Source organism: Caloenas nicobarica, chromosome 2 (genome assembly GCF_036013445.1).
Source record: "Caloenas nicobarica isolate bCalNic1 chromosome 2, bCalNic1.hap1, whole genome shotgun sequence".
In the NCBI taxonomy this organism is placed as follows: domain Eukaryota; kingdom Metazoa; phylum Chordata; class Aves; order Columbiformes; family Columbidae; genus Caloenas; species Caloenas nicobarica.
This window is the reverse complement of record NC_088246.1, coordinates 109,055,945-109,073,296: the sequence shown is the minus strand read 5'-3', so window position 1 is coordinate 109,073,296 and position 17,352 is coordinate 109,055,945. Positions and strand designations below refer to the sequence as shown.

At 39.5% G+C, this 17,352-nt stretch overlaps 1 protein-coding gene across 1 annotated transcript; it reads left to right on the top strand.

Annotated features, from left to right (window-relative positions):
• The first annotated feature begins 3,923 nt into the window (after positions 1-3,923).
• Positions 3,924-7,405, top strand: MC5R (melanocortin 5 receptor). The gene has a single exon (XM_065628146.1). The coding sequence runs from the start codon at positions 4,006-4,008 to the stop codon at positions 4,981-4,983; it is 978 nt and encodes a 325-aa protein (XP_065484218.1). The 5' UTR covers positions 3,924-4,005; the 3' UTR covers positions 4,984-7,405.
• Positions 7,406-17,352: the final 9,947 nt, after the last annotated feature.

The following is a 17,352-nucleotide window of genomic DNA, read 5'->3' as shown; positions in this document are numbered from 1 at the left end:
CCCGTGCTGTGTTGGTACAGTCCAATAGCTAAATGTCAATGCAGGCCTTATGGTGCACGGTACAGTTCACCCATACTGGCAATCCAGACATGACGTTTGTGGCTTTGGAAAACACTGAACACCAACCTGTCTGTAGAGACAGAGAATTTATTTAACCGAACAAAAAAGGGAGCCGAACACCAAGATCGTGAACATCTGAAAGAACAGTCTATTCAGTCAGGAGTCCTCCAGATGGGAGGTGAAGCCACTCTTGGATTCTTCCTGAGACAGTGAGTTGGGTTGAAAAGTGTCTGAATGGCAGAGCTTAGAGGGTTGTGATGAACAGTGCAGAGTCTGGTTGGAGGCCTGTAGCTAGTGATGTTCCCCAGGGATCAGTAATGGGTCCAGAACTATTCAACCTATTCATCAATGGCCTGGATGAAGAGACTGAGTGCACTCTCTGCAAGTTTGCTGATGATACCAAACTGGGAGGAATGGTTGATACAGCAGAAGGCTGTGCTGCCATTCAGCGGGACCTGGACAGGCTGGAGGACTGGGCAGAGAAGAACCTGATGAAATTCAACAAGGGCAAGTGTAGGGTCCGGCACCTAGGGAAGAATAACCCCAGGCACCAGTACAGGTTAGGTGAACCTACTTTAGCAGGTGGGTTGGATTAGATGATCTCCAGAGGTCCCTTCCACCCCAACCATTCTATGGTTCTGTAATTGGATGTCACTTCAGCTACTTGCTTCTCAAACTGTAATGCTTATAGCTGCTTGCTGTAGTGATATAATGATAAAAATCTCCTTCATTCTCTAACATAAACACTACCCCAGTTTCCAGGCAGGTAATTTTTCTGCAAGCTTTATAAGTAAGGGAGTTTCTTTGCCTAGCATAGCCACTTGTACCAGGGTTTACACCTGGCCTGTGGAAGAAGAATCCAGAAACTGATTCATAATTTATAGGTGAGAGACCTGGTATTGCCCTAAGGAATAACAGCCAAGCCATCCAGTCTGATGTGTGATTTGTTTCTTGTAATCAGCTGGTCCACTGAGTCCTACCTGGTACAGTGAGAACTTTCATAAAGGCAGCTAAGCTGGGCTGCAAAGAATTCTATTAAACTGAACATAGAGAAGAATTTGTAAGTGGGAAGACGAACAGAATTTAAAGAGAGATTGTAATAAACAAAAAATAGGATACTGGAAGAGAAATAATTGGAAGTGGAAAGAGCACAGAGACTGCACAATAGGGACAGTGAAAGAAGTAAAATTTTACTTTTAGGTATATGATTTCCAAGGTGTGCAGTGGGAAAATCAGAACTATCCAAGAGATAGCCAAAGATAACTAAGAAAATTTACCTAAAGATAATCTAGGATAACTAAAACTTGCTGTACATCAAAGACCAGAAAGAGAACAGCAAATGGGCATCCTCTATTTGTTTCTTTTGAGCATAGCGAAGAACTATGAGCTCAGATTTAGTGCACAGACGGGTTAGACACAACAGGGAGTGTTGCTGTTCAGTAGCTGGCATTATCTGCTCAGATCTAACAGCTGCACTTGAGCATTGCTTGCTATCTCTATTTTGTGAGAATCTAAATTCTCTTTCCTGTAATGGGGAGAAGGGGCATGCAAAGTTAATCTCCAGACTATAACTGCATAATCCTAGAGGAGCCATTTTACTCAAATGAATAAAAATGTTCTTCGCTGTCTCCTTTGGTGCAGGGATTATTTATCTTTAAGTGCCCCTAGAGTGAAGCTAGCAGTAAAAATAGAGGAAGCTTCTGTGGAATATAATCTTCAGAAATATGGATTTAGCTGCATTATAACAATAAACTCTGTCTGAACACTGAAAACACAAAAATGGCACAGGATGCAGCAATAAAGTTTGTGTTTGTTGTTGTTGGTTCTCTAAGAAAAATGCATTTGAAGCTGTTACATACCATGAAAAAACCTCAAACCCTTAGTTTGTGGAAAGGTGGTGATTTGGAGAAGCAGAGACTTTTTATCTCAAGCTGACTTCAAATCCTGCATGGCATTTGACTGGCAGGTTAGCTAATAAGGGCATTTGGTAGTGTCAGAAAGGTGTATGCTTTGCATTCCTCAGTCTGCATGCAGAGGCAGAGCCCATTTGCTAAAGAAAAGACTGATTTTGCACCTTTTTGGGTAGGGCCCAGAATGAACATGGGCTGCCTGGCCGGTAGTCTCGCAGAGGGACTTCGGGCATCGCAATACTGAGCATTGACTTTCCCATCTTTTAGACCCTGTGAGACCTGGGGGAATTCACATCTGTCTCAGGAAGCTCTGGCTCCCAGCATGGTGTGCTGTGTATTCCTTCCACATCTGCATCAAAATCTGTACGCTAATAAGGGCACCAGAACACAACTGTTAATTTTTTCTATTTTTTTCACAGAATTTACTTGAGTTATATCTTCTATTAATGGTGTGATGGGCTCGACTGTATGTTTTCTGAGCTTCGTAACAGTATGGTTTTTATTCTTCCAAATGATAACTGTGAATATATGACAAATGCTTATAAATGTCACAAGCCTGCCCCTTCAATAATAGTCTTCTGCTCTCACCTCTTTTGGAATATTGGAGCAGTATGAACTTATTGTCAGTACTAGCAACAGCAGAGAAATAAACACAAAAGAGAAATGTTTTTTGGAAAGGAGCATGCCTAGTGCATCTCCCCCTTTACTATTTTTAAAAGCTCGTTATGAATTCCAGATCAGAATCACTGTTCGCTTAGAAAGACAAGAGAAGACCACTAGATGGTGGTAAAAGCCCGAGCCTTTGCTAACAAAATGTGTGAAAAGAGAAGTTCAGAGGGGCAAAGAAGGGGAGGAGGAGCCACCGTTTGAGTACTGAAGTCGTTGTTGGTTGGAGTCTATAAAAAGGCAGTTGCACAGTAAGTAATCTGTACGTGGCCAGCCTTGACTCTATGGATTTGCTAATTCCTTTACCTCTATTTTTGTCATCCATTCCCACCAACGAGTTCCCAGCCCCAGATATCGGGTGAGGAGGGGGGCTGGAACTTCTGCTCTCTGGAGGAAAGGTTGCAGGCGATGAAGAGGAGGAGCGGCTGACGGAGCAGCTCTGGTAAATAGGTACAGTTTATTCTTGATTTCAAACAAAAGGCTCCTTTTAAAAACTGAAAATTATTTAGATTGATTAGCATTGAATTTTATTTGCAACAAGTCACTGACAATGAGCTTTAAGTGTTCCTCTTATTACAAATCCAATGGCTTACAATTTGCCCTAAATATTCTGTTTACCGAAAGAACATTCAATAAAATACCCATGATCTAGAACAGGAAATTTATTTTTATGACAGAATTCCGCTCATACTGATTCTGTAACCTTAGTCATCTCGAAATGTATGGATTTGCCTTGGCTAGAGGTTTAATACTATTCTCTTAAGTGAGCAAGTTAGTATTACACAGATAAGCTGTTTATGACACAGTTCATGCAAACTTAAGAAGTACAAAGGTCAGGAAAGCATTTAAATATTTTATTGAAAATGTTTAATTCTTAATTGTGGTAATAATTTGAACTTTCATATGTTGTATTCAAGCGAGCAGGTTCTGCTGAACCTGACACTACATTCTCCTGCATTTCTGGGCTCTGAGAACTGAAACTCTGAAAACTGTTTGTTGTTTTGTGTTCAGCAGAATTTCCAGGACATTGTGCTCACTCCTGGGTAACTGAATAGAATAAACAAAACTATGAATGAAGAGCACTCGAATCTCTTCAGTAGTTTGTGGTTTTATTTTTCAGTAAGGGTGGGTAGAAAAACTCTGAGCCAATTGGAAGTTAATTTAGAATCAGTAGAGGAATATAGTGTGGAAGAGGCAGGATGTGTAGAAGCCAAATTAAACAGAAATGGGTGATATTTGTTCTGTCAACTTCTGCCTGTTCTCGTCATGCTGTATTTTTTTTGGCAGGTTGTTTTGCCTTTTGGAAAATGCATTCACCGCACTCCTTGGCAAGTCCCTCAGAAAGAACAGAACCTGTTTACTTCCAGAGATGAACACCTCCTCTCAACTGTATGTTTCTGAACTAAACCTGAGTGCCTTTGGCAGCAACTTTACTGTGCCTACGGTCAAGAGCAAGTCATCGCCATGTGAGCAAGTGGTCATTGCAGCTGAGGTGTTCCTAACTCTGGGCATTGTAAGCCTCCTTGAAAATATCTTAGTTATATGTGCAATAATTAAGAACAAGAACTTGCATTCACCCATGTATTTTTTTGTTTGCAGTTTAGCAGTGGCTGACATGCTGGTCAGTGTGTCTAATGCTTGGGAGACAATAACGATATACTTAATAAACAATAGGCACATAATTATGGAAGATGCCTTTGTCCGTCATATAGACAATGTCTTTGATTCAATGATCTGCATATCTGTGGTGGCTTCCATGTGCAGTTTGCTGGCTATAGCAGTAGACAGGTATATCACGATCTTCTATGCCCTGCGTTATCACAACATCATGACAGTGAAAAGATCAGGGCTTATTATTGCATGCATCTGGATGTTTTGCACGGGCTGTGGCATTATCTTCATTCTTTATTATGAATCAACTTACGTCATCATTTGTCTCATCACTATGTTTTTTACCATGTTGTTCCTCATGGTCTCGCTGTACATCCATATGTTCCTCCTGGCTCGTACTCACGTGAAGAAAATAGCTGCTTTGCCTGGGTACCACTCTGTCCGTCAAAGAACCAGCATGAAAGGAGCCATCACTCTAACTATGCTTCTTGGCATCTTCATTGTTTGCTGGGCTCCATTCTTCCTTCATCTCATCCTGATGATCTCCTGCCCTCAAAACCTCTACTGTGTTTGCTTCATGTCTCACTTCAACATGTACCTCATTCTCATTATGTGCAACTCAGTGATTGATCCCTTGATCTATGCCTTTCGTAGCCAGGAAATGAGGAAGACCTTCAAAGAAATAATTTGTTGCTATAGCCTGAGAATGGTCTGTGGGTTATCAAACAAGTATTAAGAAAACAAAACCAAACCAGGGAAGAGAATAGAAGCGCAACATCTTGCTGCCTCTTGTGATTCTGCTGAAATGCCTATGGAACATCTTCATTCAGCTGTCATGATTTCTGCAGCAATCAAAAACCAATTTTTAAATGGGATTTTACCTTTCCCTCCACGCACCTCTCTCACACTGGTGCTAGGAGCTACTCAGAGCATCTGTAGTATGGGGAGAAAGAATATTTTGAATCTCATTTACCCTACTGAAGACTGGACCTTATAAAGGGATTATACAGGGAAAGCCTTATTTTTCTTTCTGCTAAATGCAACGAATGTGAGCTGCCATGCAAACGAGCCCATCAGCCTCTTAGTGTGTGATGATATTCTTGATCTCTATAGATACAGCATGGCTTATTTTCACACCAGAATTAACTTTTTTTTTTTGCTATTTCCTTCTGAAGATATGAAATCACAGAAGCAGCTCCAATTATCAGGGTTCACATACCTCGCTCAACAGTTATGACCAATATATATGCACATATCAGTAGTCTTGTATTCCAGTCATGACTGTTACTGTAATAAAATATGTACTATGTAAGTGGACAGTGTTACCAGGAGATTTTCCAGGTTGTACACAGTACTTTGTCATATCTGACTATAAGTGTTCTCACTGTGAGGTAAGATGTACCATAGGTGAATTTTAAGGCTAAATGTGAAGACTGAGCTGATTCTAGTTTGTCTGTTTTCTTCATTCACCAGGGCCAGGGAAGTACAGGGTACATGGCCTCTAGACAGTCATGTAATATTTTGTGGAGAAGGAAAGACTGTGCAAATGGTTGCCTTCATCTAGATATTAGAAAAGCATTTCAGCTAACAGTAGCTTTTGTCACTGGAGGAGGATCTACTGTAGGTTGCATCTTTCAAGCTGGAAGAGAAAAAAACAAGTTTGATGATCAGAAGGGATAGCAGGCAGTTGCAAAACAGGGATTTCAAAAACTCAGGCATACGTAGTTACAACAGAGAGTCCTGACGTTTGCTCCCCAAACAAATAGTTTATTGAGAGGATTCTAATGCGAAACCCTCATGAATTTTGTGTAATTTGCACCTATTTATACTCTCATAAAGATGCTGTTCTGCAACAGCTATGTGATGTGCAAAACATTGGACTTATCACAGATGAAGGAAGGGCAACCGTGGCATTGATTTCCTGATGCAAATGGACAGTACATATCCTGCACTGAGACATAAGTTATGAAAATATTTTAAGCAGTGGTACCCTACTGATTAGAGATAAAAATATAGCTTGGAAAAATGAATAGTTTCTCTCAACAAGCTGAAGTAATAACCATTGTTATATCTGGTTTAGGGTTGCTGTAAAACTGTTTTTGTCAATAGAACTATGATTGACTCAATGGGCCTTAGATTATATATTCAAGGTAGAAGTCCTGATCAGCTGTTAGGAGAATTTTTTTACCATAAGGGTGGTCAAACATGGGAATGAGTGTCTGGTGGTTGTGTAGTCTCCATCCTTACAGATATTCAGAACTTGACTGGACATAGCCCTAAAAAATCTGCTTGAAGTAGAAAGCTGATTCTAACTTTGAAGCTGGCCCTGCTTTGAATGATTTGGAATAGATGACCTCCACAGGTCCCTTGCAACCCAGGTTGTTCTGTGATTCTATGGAACAGTTTGCGTATTGTGACAAAATTATTTTTTTCCCCCTTCTAACTTAATTTATTGAGAAAGAAGAAGTGTAAGCGATTTTCCTCCACACATTTAGAAATACAGCATACTTCGTGTCTTCATTTGCTTTGGAGGGCTCTGGCATGATAAGTAAGGTGCATCTTTAGCACCAGGGTTATACCTTTTCTCTGCTGCAGCTTAAAATATATACTGCCTCCAGCTCACACATATCTCCCTCTGATATGTGTGGAATGTTGTTCTCAGTGGAGGCACCTTATTATGTTGACCGTAAATATACTGGTTATATCAGTGCACTGTGCGCTGGATTCTTCCTTCAGCTATATATGAAAATGGGATTTCAGAGGTATGTTTACGGCCACAGAATCACAGAATGGTTGTGGTTGGAAGGGACCTCTGGAGATCATTTAGTCCAACCCAGTCTATAGTGAGAATTTTGCCTTGTTTCAGTCCACCTCTTAATCCTATATATAAATGGCACCTAAGAGTGTGCTCTTGCTACTATGAATGTAAATAGCAAAAAAAGAGACAGTTCAATTGCATAGTGAAAGGCACCAGCTGATGTTGTAAATAAATCATTAAGTCTTTGTCGGGTATTGCAAATAAGACGGTCTTGTACATAATTGTAAATCAACGAAGAGGAAGCCAAACTGTAATAGCTTTGGATATTTTCTTGGATTGTACCATTACCTTTTTGTTGGAAGTTTAATTGATGTATAAATACAGACAAGAAGAAATTATTAAACTGGATTGCTGGAAAACCTACCATATTGATTACTCATTGTAATGTGTCTGCTAAACTTATAGAGTATTCACAGAGGAAATATTGCATTACAAGTGTTCACTTCTCAATTTAAGCAGACGCCTTATTAAAAAACACATTCTGAAAAAGAATTACAGGCTAATACAATGTATTTACATTCATACCTATGTTCCTCTAGGTGTCAGCATCACAGCCTCATTATAAAATTTACAGGTGGGGAGGTAAAACAGCTTAAGGGGGAAAAGAAAGTATTTTTCAAGACCAGGCTAGAACAGTTCGCACAAAGGTTGTTTATGCTACAGGAATGCATATAAAATACATGTCTCTGTGAGACCATGACATGTTTTAATATGCTTCTTTCTCCTGCTTAGCTGCAGAATAAAAACAATATTTAGCATGCTTTCACGTTGCCAGAGCTTGGAAAATACAAATTATTCTGACAGATTGGGACAAGTAACCATTGTGTAAGTATGAAATTTGCTGTCAAAGGACAAACATGAAAAAATTAGCTGCTAGGCTGTCACTGCACTGTGTCTGTATAGCTAATGGTACTACTCTTGCTTACACTGCCAGTTATTTACAGTTTGGTATCTGTAATTGGAAAGAAGCTGAAATCACACTATTTCTGTCCCATAACTCCAAAACCAACTTCTATTGCCCACTGCTGCTCTGATGACTGAACACTTGTCTGCCTCTAACTTGTGTGTCACTATTTTCAAGTTTTTAATAAGAAATTATTCCGAACTCCTGTTGCAGGTGGGGTCAACTTAAATAAACTCACAAAAGGCGGTGAAATTGCACCTGCATTTTAAGTAGATTAGTAGGAGCAGGGAGAATATATATAAAAAAATGGGGGATTCTCCTACCTCCCTTGCAGTAAATTTTTATTCTGTTGCTGGTCAGATTCTTGCAGAGAAGATGAGCTCATGGTGAACATTGTTGTACTGAGGGATTACAATGGACACTCCCAGTCTTCAGCTGTGTTGGTTTGCATGCACAGTGCCTTTCTTGTTAGGAAGGGTGAGCAAATGAGGTATTGGAACCTGGATGTCGAAATGGAGATCCCCATATTGGGGATGGAGAGTCACGCAGGCTGTGGTGGAGCTGCCTGCATAAGTTCCTGTGCCAGGTGAGATGCTCTCTCTCCTTTTTTAATCTTATCATGTATTGCAACCTGAGCTGTGTGTATCTTGGATCCCGTTTGTTCTTCATACAGGACAGCAAATGAGAATCTGAGTATGTATGTGTCTGTCTATACTTACATACTTGCCTACATGTATATGAGGACTTTCTCCCAAATACAACGACAAGCAATATCAACAAATGAAATGTAGGTGAGGATGTACAGTTTCTTTTCCCTAAACTTTCTGCTCTTTGTCATCCAGTTATCACACTACCTTCCATTTTGCAGCTTGTTTCTCACATATTTCATCCACCTGTGACCCAGCTAGCAACAGTCTAAATCTGAAGTAGAAGAAAAAAACCTCAAGTCCTTTTTACATCCTGAGCTTTTGAAAATTCTAGTTAATCAGCGTGACAGAATAAAAAGTTCGTCTAGTGCCTCTCAGAGTCAAAAACCAGTAAAATTTAAATCCTTATTGTCTTAAGCACTGTCCCTAGAACAGTTTCCTCTTGAGCTGCTTGTCTTAAATACCCTAAAAACATGTGACTGGCTGTTCTGAGCATTGAGATTGAAGGGTGTCCATCAAAAGAAAGAGCACCTGTTCAGGGGAATTATACAAAGCCTGGACATGTGCATGGAAATCCTCTGGAATACCCTTACAGCTTCCAGCAAGCTTCTTGGGCAGGAGGTTATATTTACAGCTTTGTGACTGATAGCTCGCAATGACTGTTTCTTACAAGAAATCTAATCACTTTTGGATCTCTTTATACTCATCTGCAGCATCTTGTGACAGTAAGTTTCCCAATTTACATATGTTTTGTGGAAAAATGCTTTTTTTTCTCTTATGAAACATCTGCTTGGAAGTTTTCTTCAATGCTCCTGAGTCCTTATGTTGTAAAGAAATGACTGGTCCCCATTCACTTTCCTGTGCCAGTCTTTATCCTACTCCCTGATATTCCCCTATAAAGTTTCTTTTCCAGCCAAGGTTGCTAGCCTATTTAATCTCTACTGATATTTTTATACCTTGTTGTCCTTATGTTGTTTTCTTAGATCTACTATATTCTTTCTGACTCAGAGCATAACAGATGAGCATATGATAATCCAGATGATGTTTTGTTCTCTATTCTTTTCTTAGTGGCACGTAACAATATACTTTTATTTAGTACATCATGCTCCATAATTTGGAAAATTTCAAGATCTCTCAAAGAATTCCTTCTCTACAGATACTCATAGGAACACATACTCTCTGTTCTCTAAATAGGCTTATATTTTCAATGATAAGGGCTTTGGTCATACATCCGCATCTTAAACATATGCCAAAAATAATGGTGCTTAGGAGTGCTTCTGTATTTCCAGGTCCAAGTACGTGCCTTGGCTGTGTCCCAGATCTGTAACAGAATTCATCTGATGAACACAGCTTCCATTTCCCTGCCTCCGATAGGAAGGAAGCCTGGCCACAGGGGCTGGAAGGGCCTTGCAATGTGTCCCAGACATGCTCTGGGTGGCTGAGGATCAAGGACCCTATGTCCAGACACAAACTTCTCCTGGAAGCCCACCATTTCTTTGATAAGGGTGTTAAGAACATCATTTGCACAGCTACCTCCAGATGGTGATTCATCACTCCTTTCAATTAGGTTGGTTTTACATCTGGTTAAAGTAAGATGAGAATTGGAACTATAAGCTTTGTATGCTGGCTCCAGATGATTTTCAAAGGCACCAAATGAACATTTTGATGCCCTGTTGCTTAAATGCCCTAATTAACAGCAACAAAACAAAATAAAAGCTCACAAAGAAAACTGAATTAATTTTTCTCTCTATTTTGCCAGTTTTTAACAGGACATGGTTACTTTTGGCAAGCAATAAGTGGTGTTGCCTGTAAATTAGTCTTTTTTTCTTCTTTTCTGTCTTTCACAGAAACTTCTTGCCCGCTTCATCTACCCTGAAAAAATGACCCTAGGAATACCTATCATCTTTTTATTTTGCCTTTTGATTGTCATAGCTTTTCTCTGAGCTGCTTTCTGGAAAGCTTTGAATGGGTTTTGAGTCTGGACCTAAATTCCTGAATTTCTATATCCCAGCAATTTGTAGCACTGGGATAGCCTTACATAGACCTTTCTGTTATTTCTGCTTCGCAGGTTCCTTGTGCTTTTTAAAGCCAGGGGAATCTCTCCAGGATTTTCTTCCTTTCAAAGGGTAGCAGGAAATACTCCTAAACTTTAACTTTGTTTTAAATCTATAGCAACATAATTATCAGTAGTGCCAATACTGATCTCAGCTCAGAGATACGTCAGTGAAACCAAAAGTAGCTCTTTCCCAAAAATTTTTCGCAGAGGACATAAAGAGCCCTGGCTATAACAAGGAGAGGCAATTGCTTATGCAGTGGTAGATAAGTGACGGAGCTGGAGTAAACAAGCATTTTAAATCTGTGTGAAGTTCACACTTCACTCTTACAGAGGATGAAGATGAACTACATTTCCCTGCTGTGAGGACTGGGGTGTACTAAAAAATGTCCTGATGGACAAACTTGTGATAAATTCACTTTTAGAGAAGGAGAGTCAGTGAGTGCTGGAAACGCAACCAAAAGTCTGTATGCAAGACCCTCAGCAGGTATGACTGAATCGCATTCCACTGAAGAGTCTTGTTCCTATTTAGAGAGGAAAATAACAATATTTTAAACATCAGTAGAAAACCACTGTGTCAACAAATACATTTGTTTCTCATGTTCCTCAGAATGAGGACCTGCCAGCTCTCCACAGTGGGCCCCCAGGGTCGAGTGGTCTGACTGGGGATCTCTGAAAAGTCAGCTCGTAGAGAAACTTGCTTAACTCACTTGGAAAATGTAGGTTAAACCTTCGACTTCTCCTAGACTTAAGTGCACTGCTTGGTAATCACAGTTTGCAAAACAGGTGCTTAAACCCCCTTCTTTTAAATGGCAGAGGAAGGAGATGAATCACTTGGATTTCAAGTGCAGTTCCAATGACAGTTCATGTCCCTGCATAAAGTGCATAAAAGATGAAGAGGTAGGAGGTAAGTCCTTCAACGAAGTCCAAGTCTTTCATCTCACAGTGAAGCTGCTAAATATTCAGGTTTTCACTATGAAAAGGGACATTGTCACTGCCACTTCTGAATCTGGAGGTGGATTTTTGAAGGAAAACTTTGTGAAGAAAAAAGGTAGTATTTGATGTGTAGCTTGCTCTTTTAGTTACACTTTGAGAAAGTCTGACAGTCCTGCTGGTGAAACAAGTGGAGAAACATATTTTCAGTTAATTTTGAATGGACTTATTTTTAAGATGGGATTGTGGTCAGTAACCATCAGTGCATCTGCCACCCAGATCAGAACTGCTCAGCTTCTAGAAAACTGGAAGGTGCAAAGATTTTAGGTACAACAAGTGACAGGTAGATTTAGGCTCCCAGCTGCTCAACGAGCTCCTTGGTTTTATCGGCCACATGCCTGGTGCTCCAGCCATGTGCGATTAATAAATGAACTTAGCCATGGCATTTTAAGCAATATACTGGAACTGTATTTAGAGTGGGGGATATTGAAAACATGTCCAGCTTAATTAGAAGGGAATGGAAAAGAGGAAAGCCACCCTAGAGCTACCTCATGGGAGACAGCCCTGGCATACAGAAAAGCAGGGGATCAGAGGCCTGTTGCACAACGTATTGAGTAAACAGATGACAAGCACAACATTAGCTCTGGTGGACCTTTAAAGGGGAAGGTAGGTGATAAAAGGAGCACCATGTGTATTTCAGATGACCTTTTGCTGAAAATGTCAGTTAGAAGACTGTATTGAATTTATAAAGAGGGTAATAAATAACTGGACTGAATAATGAAAGGTTTAATGCTCAGGGAAGAACTAGAGCAAAGATCCAGGGAGGCTGGACACCTGAAATTACACATACTCAAAACTTTGCTGAATTAATACTGGCCAGTGAAGTGCCAGCTTTGTTAGTGTTGCGAAAAAACAAAAACAAAGACCAAACCACAACATTTAATGACAAGAATAATGAAGTAAATCTATGGTGAACTAACAGAGCTGATAGAGGATAGGCTCCATGGAGGCTGCTCCTAGACCTTGTCCTTGGTCATCACTGCCTGCAGCAGGTCCCCTCCACCCACATTCCAGTCCTGGGAGGGGGCTGTCCACGTGCCCAGGACAGCTGTGCACTTTGGAAGAGATATAATAAGCCTTCTGCATAGAGAAATAGGGAGGTATTTAACCATATCCAGATTGATTTTTGTTTTGTTTTGTTCTGCAGTTTACCTTTCTATGGTATTTTTGATCTTTCAGCTTGACTGGCTAAAATAACTTCTGAACAGAGCTAATTAAGCAGATAGAATTCAGTAGCATCTCCCTTCTGAGAGTCTCGGAGTATTTGGTAAACACTAATGAATGAGATCTCAAACCACTGCTGCAAGATCCCTTGCAGAAGCATAACGTCACCCTAAGGGTGAAGGCAGAGAGCTGAAGATAAGTTATTTTTAAAGCAGAGCTTTAGAGCTTTTGTCCTTTTGCAGTTAGGTAGCACTTCTCTGAAGTCACCACACAATCTAAGAAGGAGGCTTCAAGATGCTGAAAAGACATCCACAGTGTAACATGGGACGGTAGGGTAGTCCCAAGCTTAGTTTCCTCCTGTACCAGACCTGAGAAAAATGGTTGTACTCTGTGCTGTGGTACCAGCTGTGACTCTGGAATCCCCACTGTGCTGCAAGGGCATGCAGGGCATTTCCTCCTCTCAAAAAGTGGATTTGCAGCCCTTATTCTTCCCCTTCTCCCCTGGAGCCCAGACACAGTGAGAACACAGGAGGAAGTATTCAGATACCTGTGCAGTGTTTGCTGATGAGGTTGTGCCCTTAGGTGATAAAGACAATTGGGTGTATTTCTTGTTTGTAACAGGTCCAGAATGTATTTGCAATGTGAAAAACTCTGGACCAGCAGCTCCAATCACTGCAATGAATGGAGCTTGAATAAATAAATAAATACATTGCTAAATCAACGTATTTAAAACAGGTTATTTAAAACATAGATGAAGGATAGGGAGTGGGACATTGCAGCTTGCGGGATGTGAAAGTGTCTGAAGGCTTTTCAAACTGTATAAGAGCACTTTGCACACTAATAATCTCTCCTAATGCATCCTTACTTCTCTGAAATGCTTGTACTGCTCAGGACTGTCCTCTGATAACAAACCAAATCCAACTTATTTCCTTTATTATTAGCTAAAACAGTCACAGTCAATAGGATTTCAAGGCTTAAGGGTGTCATATTCATTGCTACTGGCTTGGGTGTTAGCAGTAGTCTTAGCTGATAGGTAAGGTTAAGTTTTTATTAGACTCGCATTGCTTTTCTAATAAGCCAGTCCACAAGGGAAGCACACTTTAAAAGCTGTGTTTGATGGGTTTCTGCATTTTCCTATGGATGTTTTAATTTGACTGTACTTTCAATATAACATCTGCTTTCACTGAAAATACTTTTGTACAGTGAAACTTCGTAAGGCAGAGATGGGATATCACTAGTACAAATATATGCGAAAGTACCTCTAGATTGAAACGACCAACCTAATTCAACTTGATAAACTATTGATTCTTAAATCTAAAAATTTTGCCACTGGAATTCCTACTGGGTACTATGATATGAGCATTTACATCCACCTTCTTTTGATTTCGGCTTGTGGTGTGGGGCTCAGTTCCAGAGGGAAGCCTGCTCAGACAGTAGCTCGTGGGTTTGGAAAGGACTATGGTAGTCTGAAAATGTTATTTGTTATGCTAATGCTTTGGCAAAACCACCAACAAGGTGAAGACAGAAGCTTGTGTCAACTTCTCGCTGTTATTTTCTGAAGGTGTTAGACAATTCTTCTTAAAAAAAAAAAAAAGGAAGTTAGAATATGAAATGGCATTTCTTGCTCTTGAAATGTGAAAATACATAGAAATAAGATAGACATTTCTAATGACATCCACAGTCTTAGGCTAATATCTTGTTATAGCTTGAGGTATCTATAAAACCAATGGAAGCAATTTTTATTCTACAGAAAATACTTTTCTTGTATATGGTAGGAAACACTTAAAAATCTTTTATACTTCTCTGATAAGGCACATTTGACTCCCAAATATTTGTGGGCATTAGGTCTATTGCTGGCTGGCTGTCAGTGATCCTCTCCTTCTGTTTTGTATTACTTATGCGGCAGATGAGGCAAGTTTTTGTTGCAGTTACAATGGTTTTCTTTCCAGTTTTACTTTCACCAGTCTACTGCTCCAGTCTAGTAGGATTATGGGTCCACTGAGAACTTCTTCCTTAAGTAACCACGGACTTCCATGGCAGCAAGTGGTAAGCACTGCTTATGCCTCCCACAGCAACACGTTCCTCTGCAATGCAGAAACAGACTCAATTTAAAATGAGTTTGTCCTGCAGGAAAAAGAAAATCAATGATGAATGAAAACAACTAAAGCTTTTAAAAATACCTTAGTTTTAGTAAGGCTGCTGTCTTTGATTACTCACCCTACATGTAGCCATCTGGTCTAAAATCCCCTTGAGTCTATCTGCAGTCAGATGGTTTGAGGGCATCTTTTTTCAGTTTGCACCTTTTCCTTTGAAAAGATCTGTGGCTGACTGGCACCTGCTGTTCATTAACTTGATGGCAGCATTCTTGATTTAGTCTCCAATTCAAGCAAATACATAAGAACCGTCTGTTCTTTACAAGTGCAAACTGTCTGTCTGAAATCTGTGGGACTGTTTGCATCCTTGATGACTCTGGGGTAAGAGATACCACGACTAGACCCACCATCGCTGCATAACAAAGGAAAATATGGCACAAGGACTGACTTGAGGGTCCTGGATCATCTAGTCACGTAAATATGTCACTGTATTTGGGCCAAGTGTAACAGCCAGCCACTGACAGCAATGTCACTTATTTTGCAAAGTGTCATTAATCTCTGCCCCTTCTTCATACAATATGCATGTATTTCATTTTGGAGCTAGAATTGAGCAAGAAAACATCAGTAAATGGATTGCGTAGATACTATCAAAAGGACTAAACTAATCAGATGTGGAAATGTGAATTTTCATGTCTGGTGCCACTATTGTATTAACATAATGAATTCAGAAGCTATGAAAACAGTTGTAGCAAGAACTTGCTGAAACTGAGTTGTTAATAGTGAGGGATTAATTCCTCAATGATTTTGATGCAGACATAAGAGGACAAGATTTTTATGATCTTTATAATGAAAGTCAGACTTGTTGATCATATCAATCTGCTCTAGTCTTAAAATTCTGAATTAAGTTTAATGAAAAGTAAGCAAATGTTCAGGTCTCTTTCCAAAGAAAGCTAATGAACAGTGAAAACTGTCTTCTTCTTAAGGCGTAAATTAATATGGTTCAAAAGATGTTTGCATGTATTTATAAATGTGGAGGTTCATACTAGAAGCTTTCATGAGACCAGGTTAAGATCAGAACATCAGAGCTATACAAAGGCTAACAGAAGCATTGAATCAGAAATCACAATACAAGTGAACAGCCTGAACTGTGAGGTAGCTTTGTACAAAATTTTGCTTCAGCTGAGAAAGGTCGAGGGTATAATTAATTGATTAAAAAAACAGAAAGAAGAATTAAGTTCATGGAATAATTTATGTTAAAATTAATTTATCCAGATCGAGCAGTGACACGACACATTTAATTCATCAACTAATTTCCTGGAATTGTTTGACCTTATTTGAATCAACCATGATTAACCTTATTTAGTTTTGTGTTGATTATGGTTACTGCATCTCTAATCATCCAGAGTTTTGGTTGTGTATTTTTGCTGCCTCCAAAATATTTTGTATGGGTAGCAATGAATTAAAAAATTTGAAGGAGGTAAAATGCAAGGGAATAATAAAAATCACCTTAAGTTCATGCCTGTCAATGTTCATTTTTAAATTCCCACAAGTAAAAAGATGAGCTGTCATTTTAGAAATCCATTCAACTATCAGGGTGATAAACTGTGTAAATAAAATTGTAAAAGATAAATGACAGAATCATTTGGTATGGGAGAACTTCTTTGGGATAAATTTAGAAATAATTAAAAATGTTCCATTGTGGGTTCTAGAGCGGTTCTGGTGTTTTCAAGTGTACATTTGACGTTTAATTTGGCTTGAGCAGAAATTTCAGTTTAATACTAACATCTGTGATGTATATGGGTATTGTTTTAGTAGACCCATAATCTAGCTGGTCAATAATTATTTTCAAATAGATGGCTTTACTTGCTAGTGGTTGTGCAGTGCAAGTTTCTATTTACTTAGGTGCTTTTTAGTGGATCTTCTTAAAGCTTGTTTGAGTTCCTCTGATGGAGACTATTTTGCCAGCTTCTCTGTCTGCAGAGCAGGGATTGCAGGGCCATGAGAAGTTACCAACACCTTGACTTTTTGCAGCTTTGGCACAGGGAGGAGCAGCGAGGGGTGGGTGGTGTGGTACAAAGACTCTGGCTAAGAAGTTGATTGGTAAATGTACAAATAAGCATCATGAGTCTTTATGCAGCAGGCAGGATGTTTGGAAGGAAGACACATGTTCCAGATGTCCTGTGATGGTACTTTTTTTTTTTTTTTTTTTTAATTCTAGGCTAGATGAAAGACAAGGAGAATTTTAAAGGGTCTAATTAATTACCAGTTATATGAATGGTATTATGCTGATGTTCATTTTGCATACACCATTATATAACCTATGGTTAGGCAACAAATTAAAGCTGGTCATTACTGGGGACTTGCGATATTCTTCCACTGTATGACTGTTTATGAAAATTCTTACTATAATGTTAAAATATTCTTATTTAGATA

Excerpts from the sequence above, each read along its gene's own strand:
- MC5R (XM_065628146.1), top strand. The coding sequence starts at position 4,006 with ATGAACACCTCCTCTCAACTGTATGTTTCTGAACTAAACCTGAGTGCC.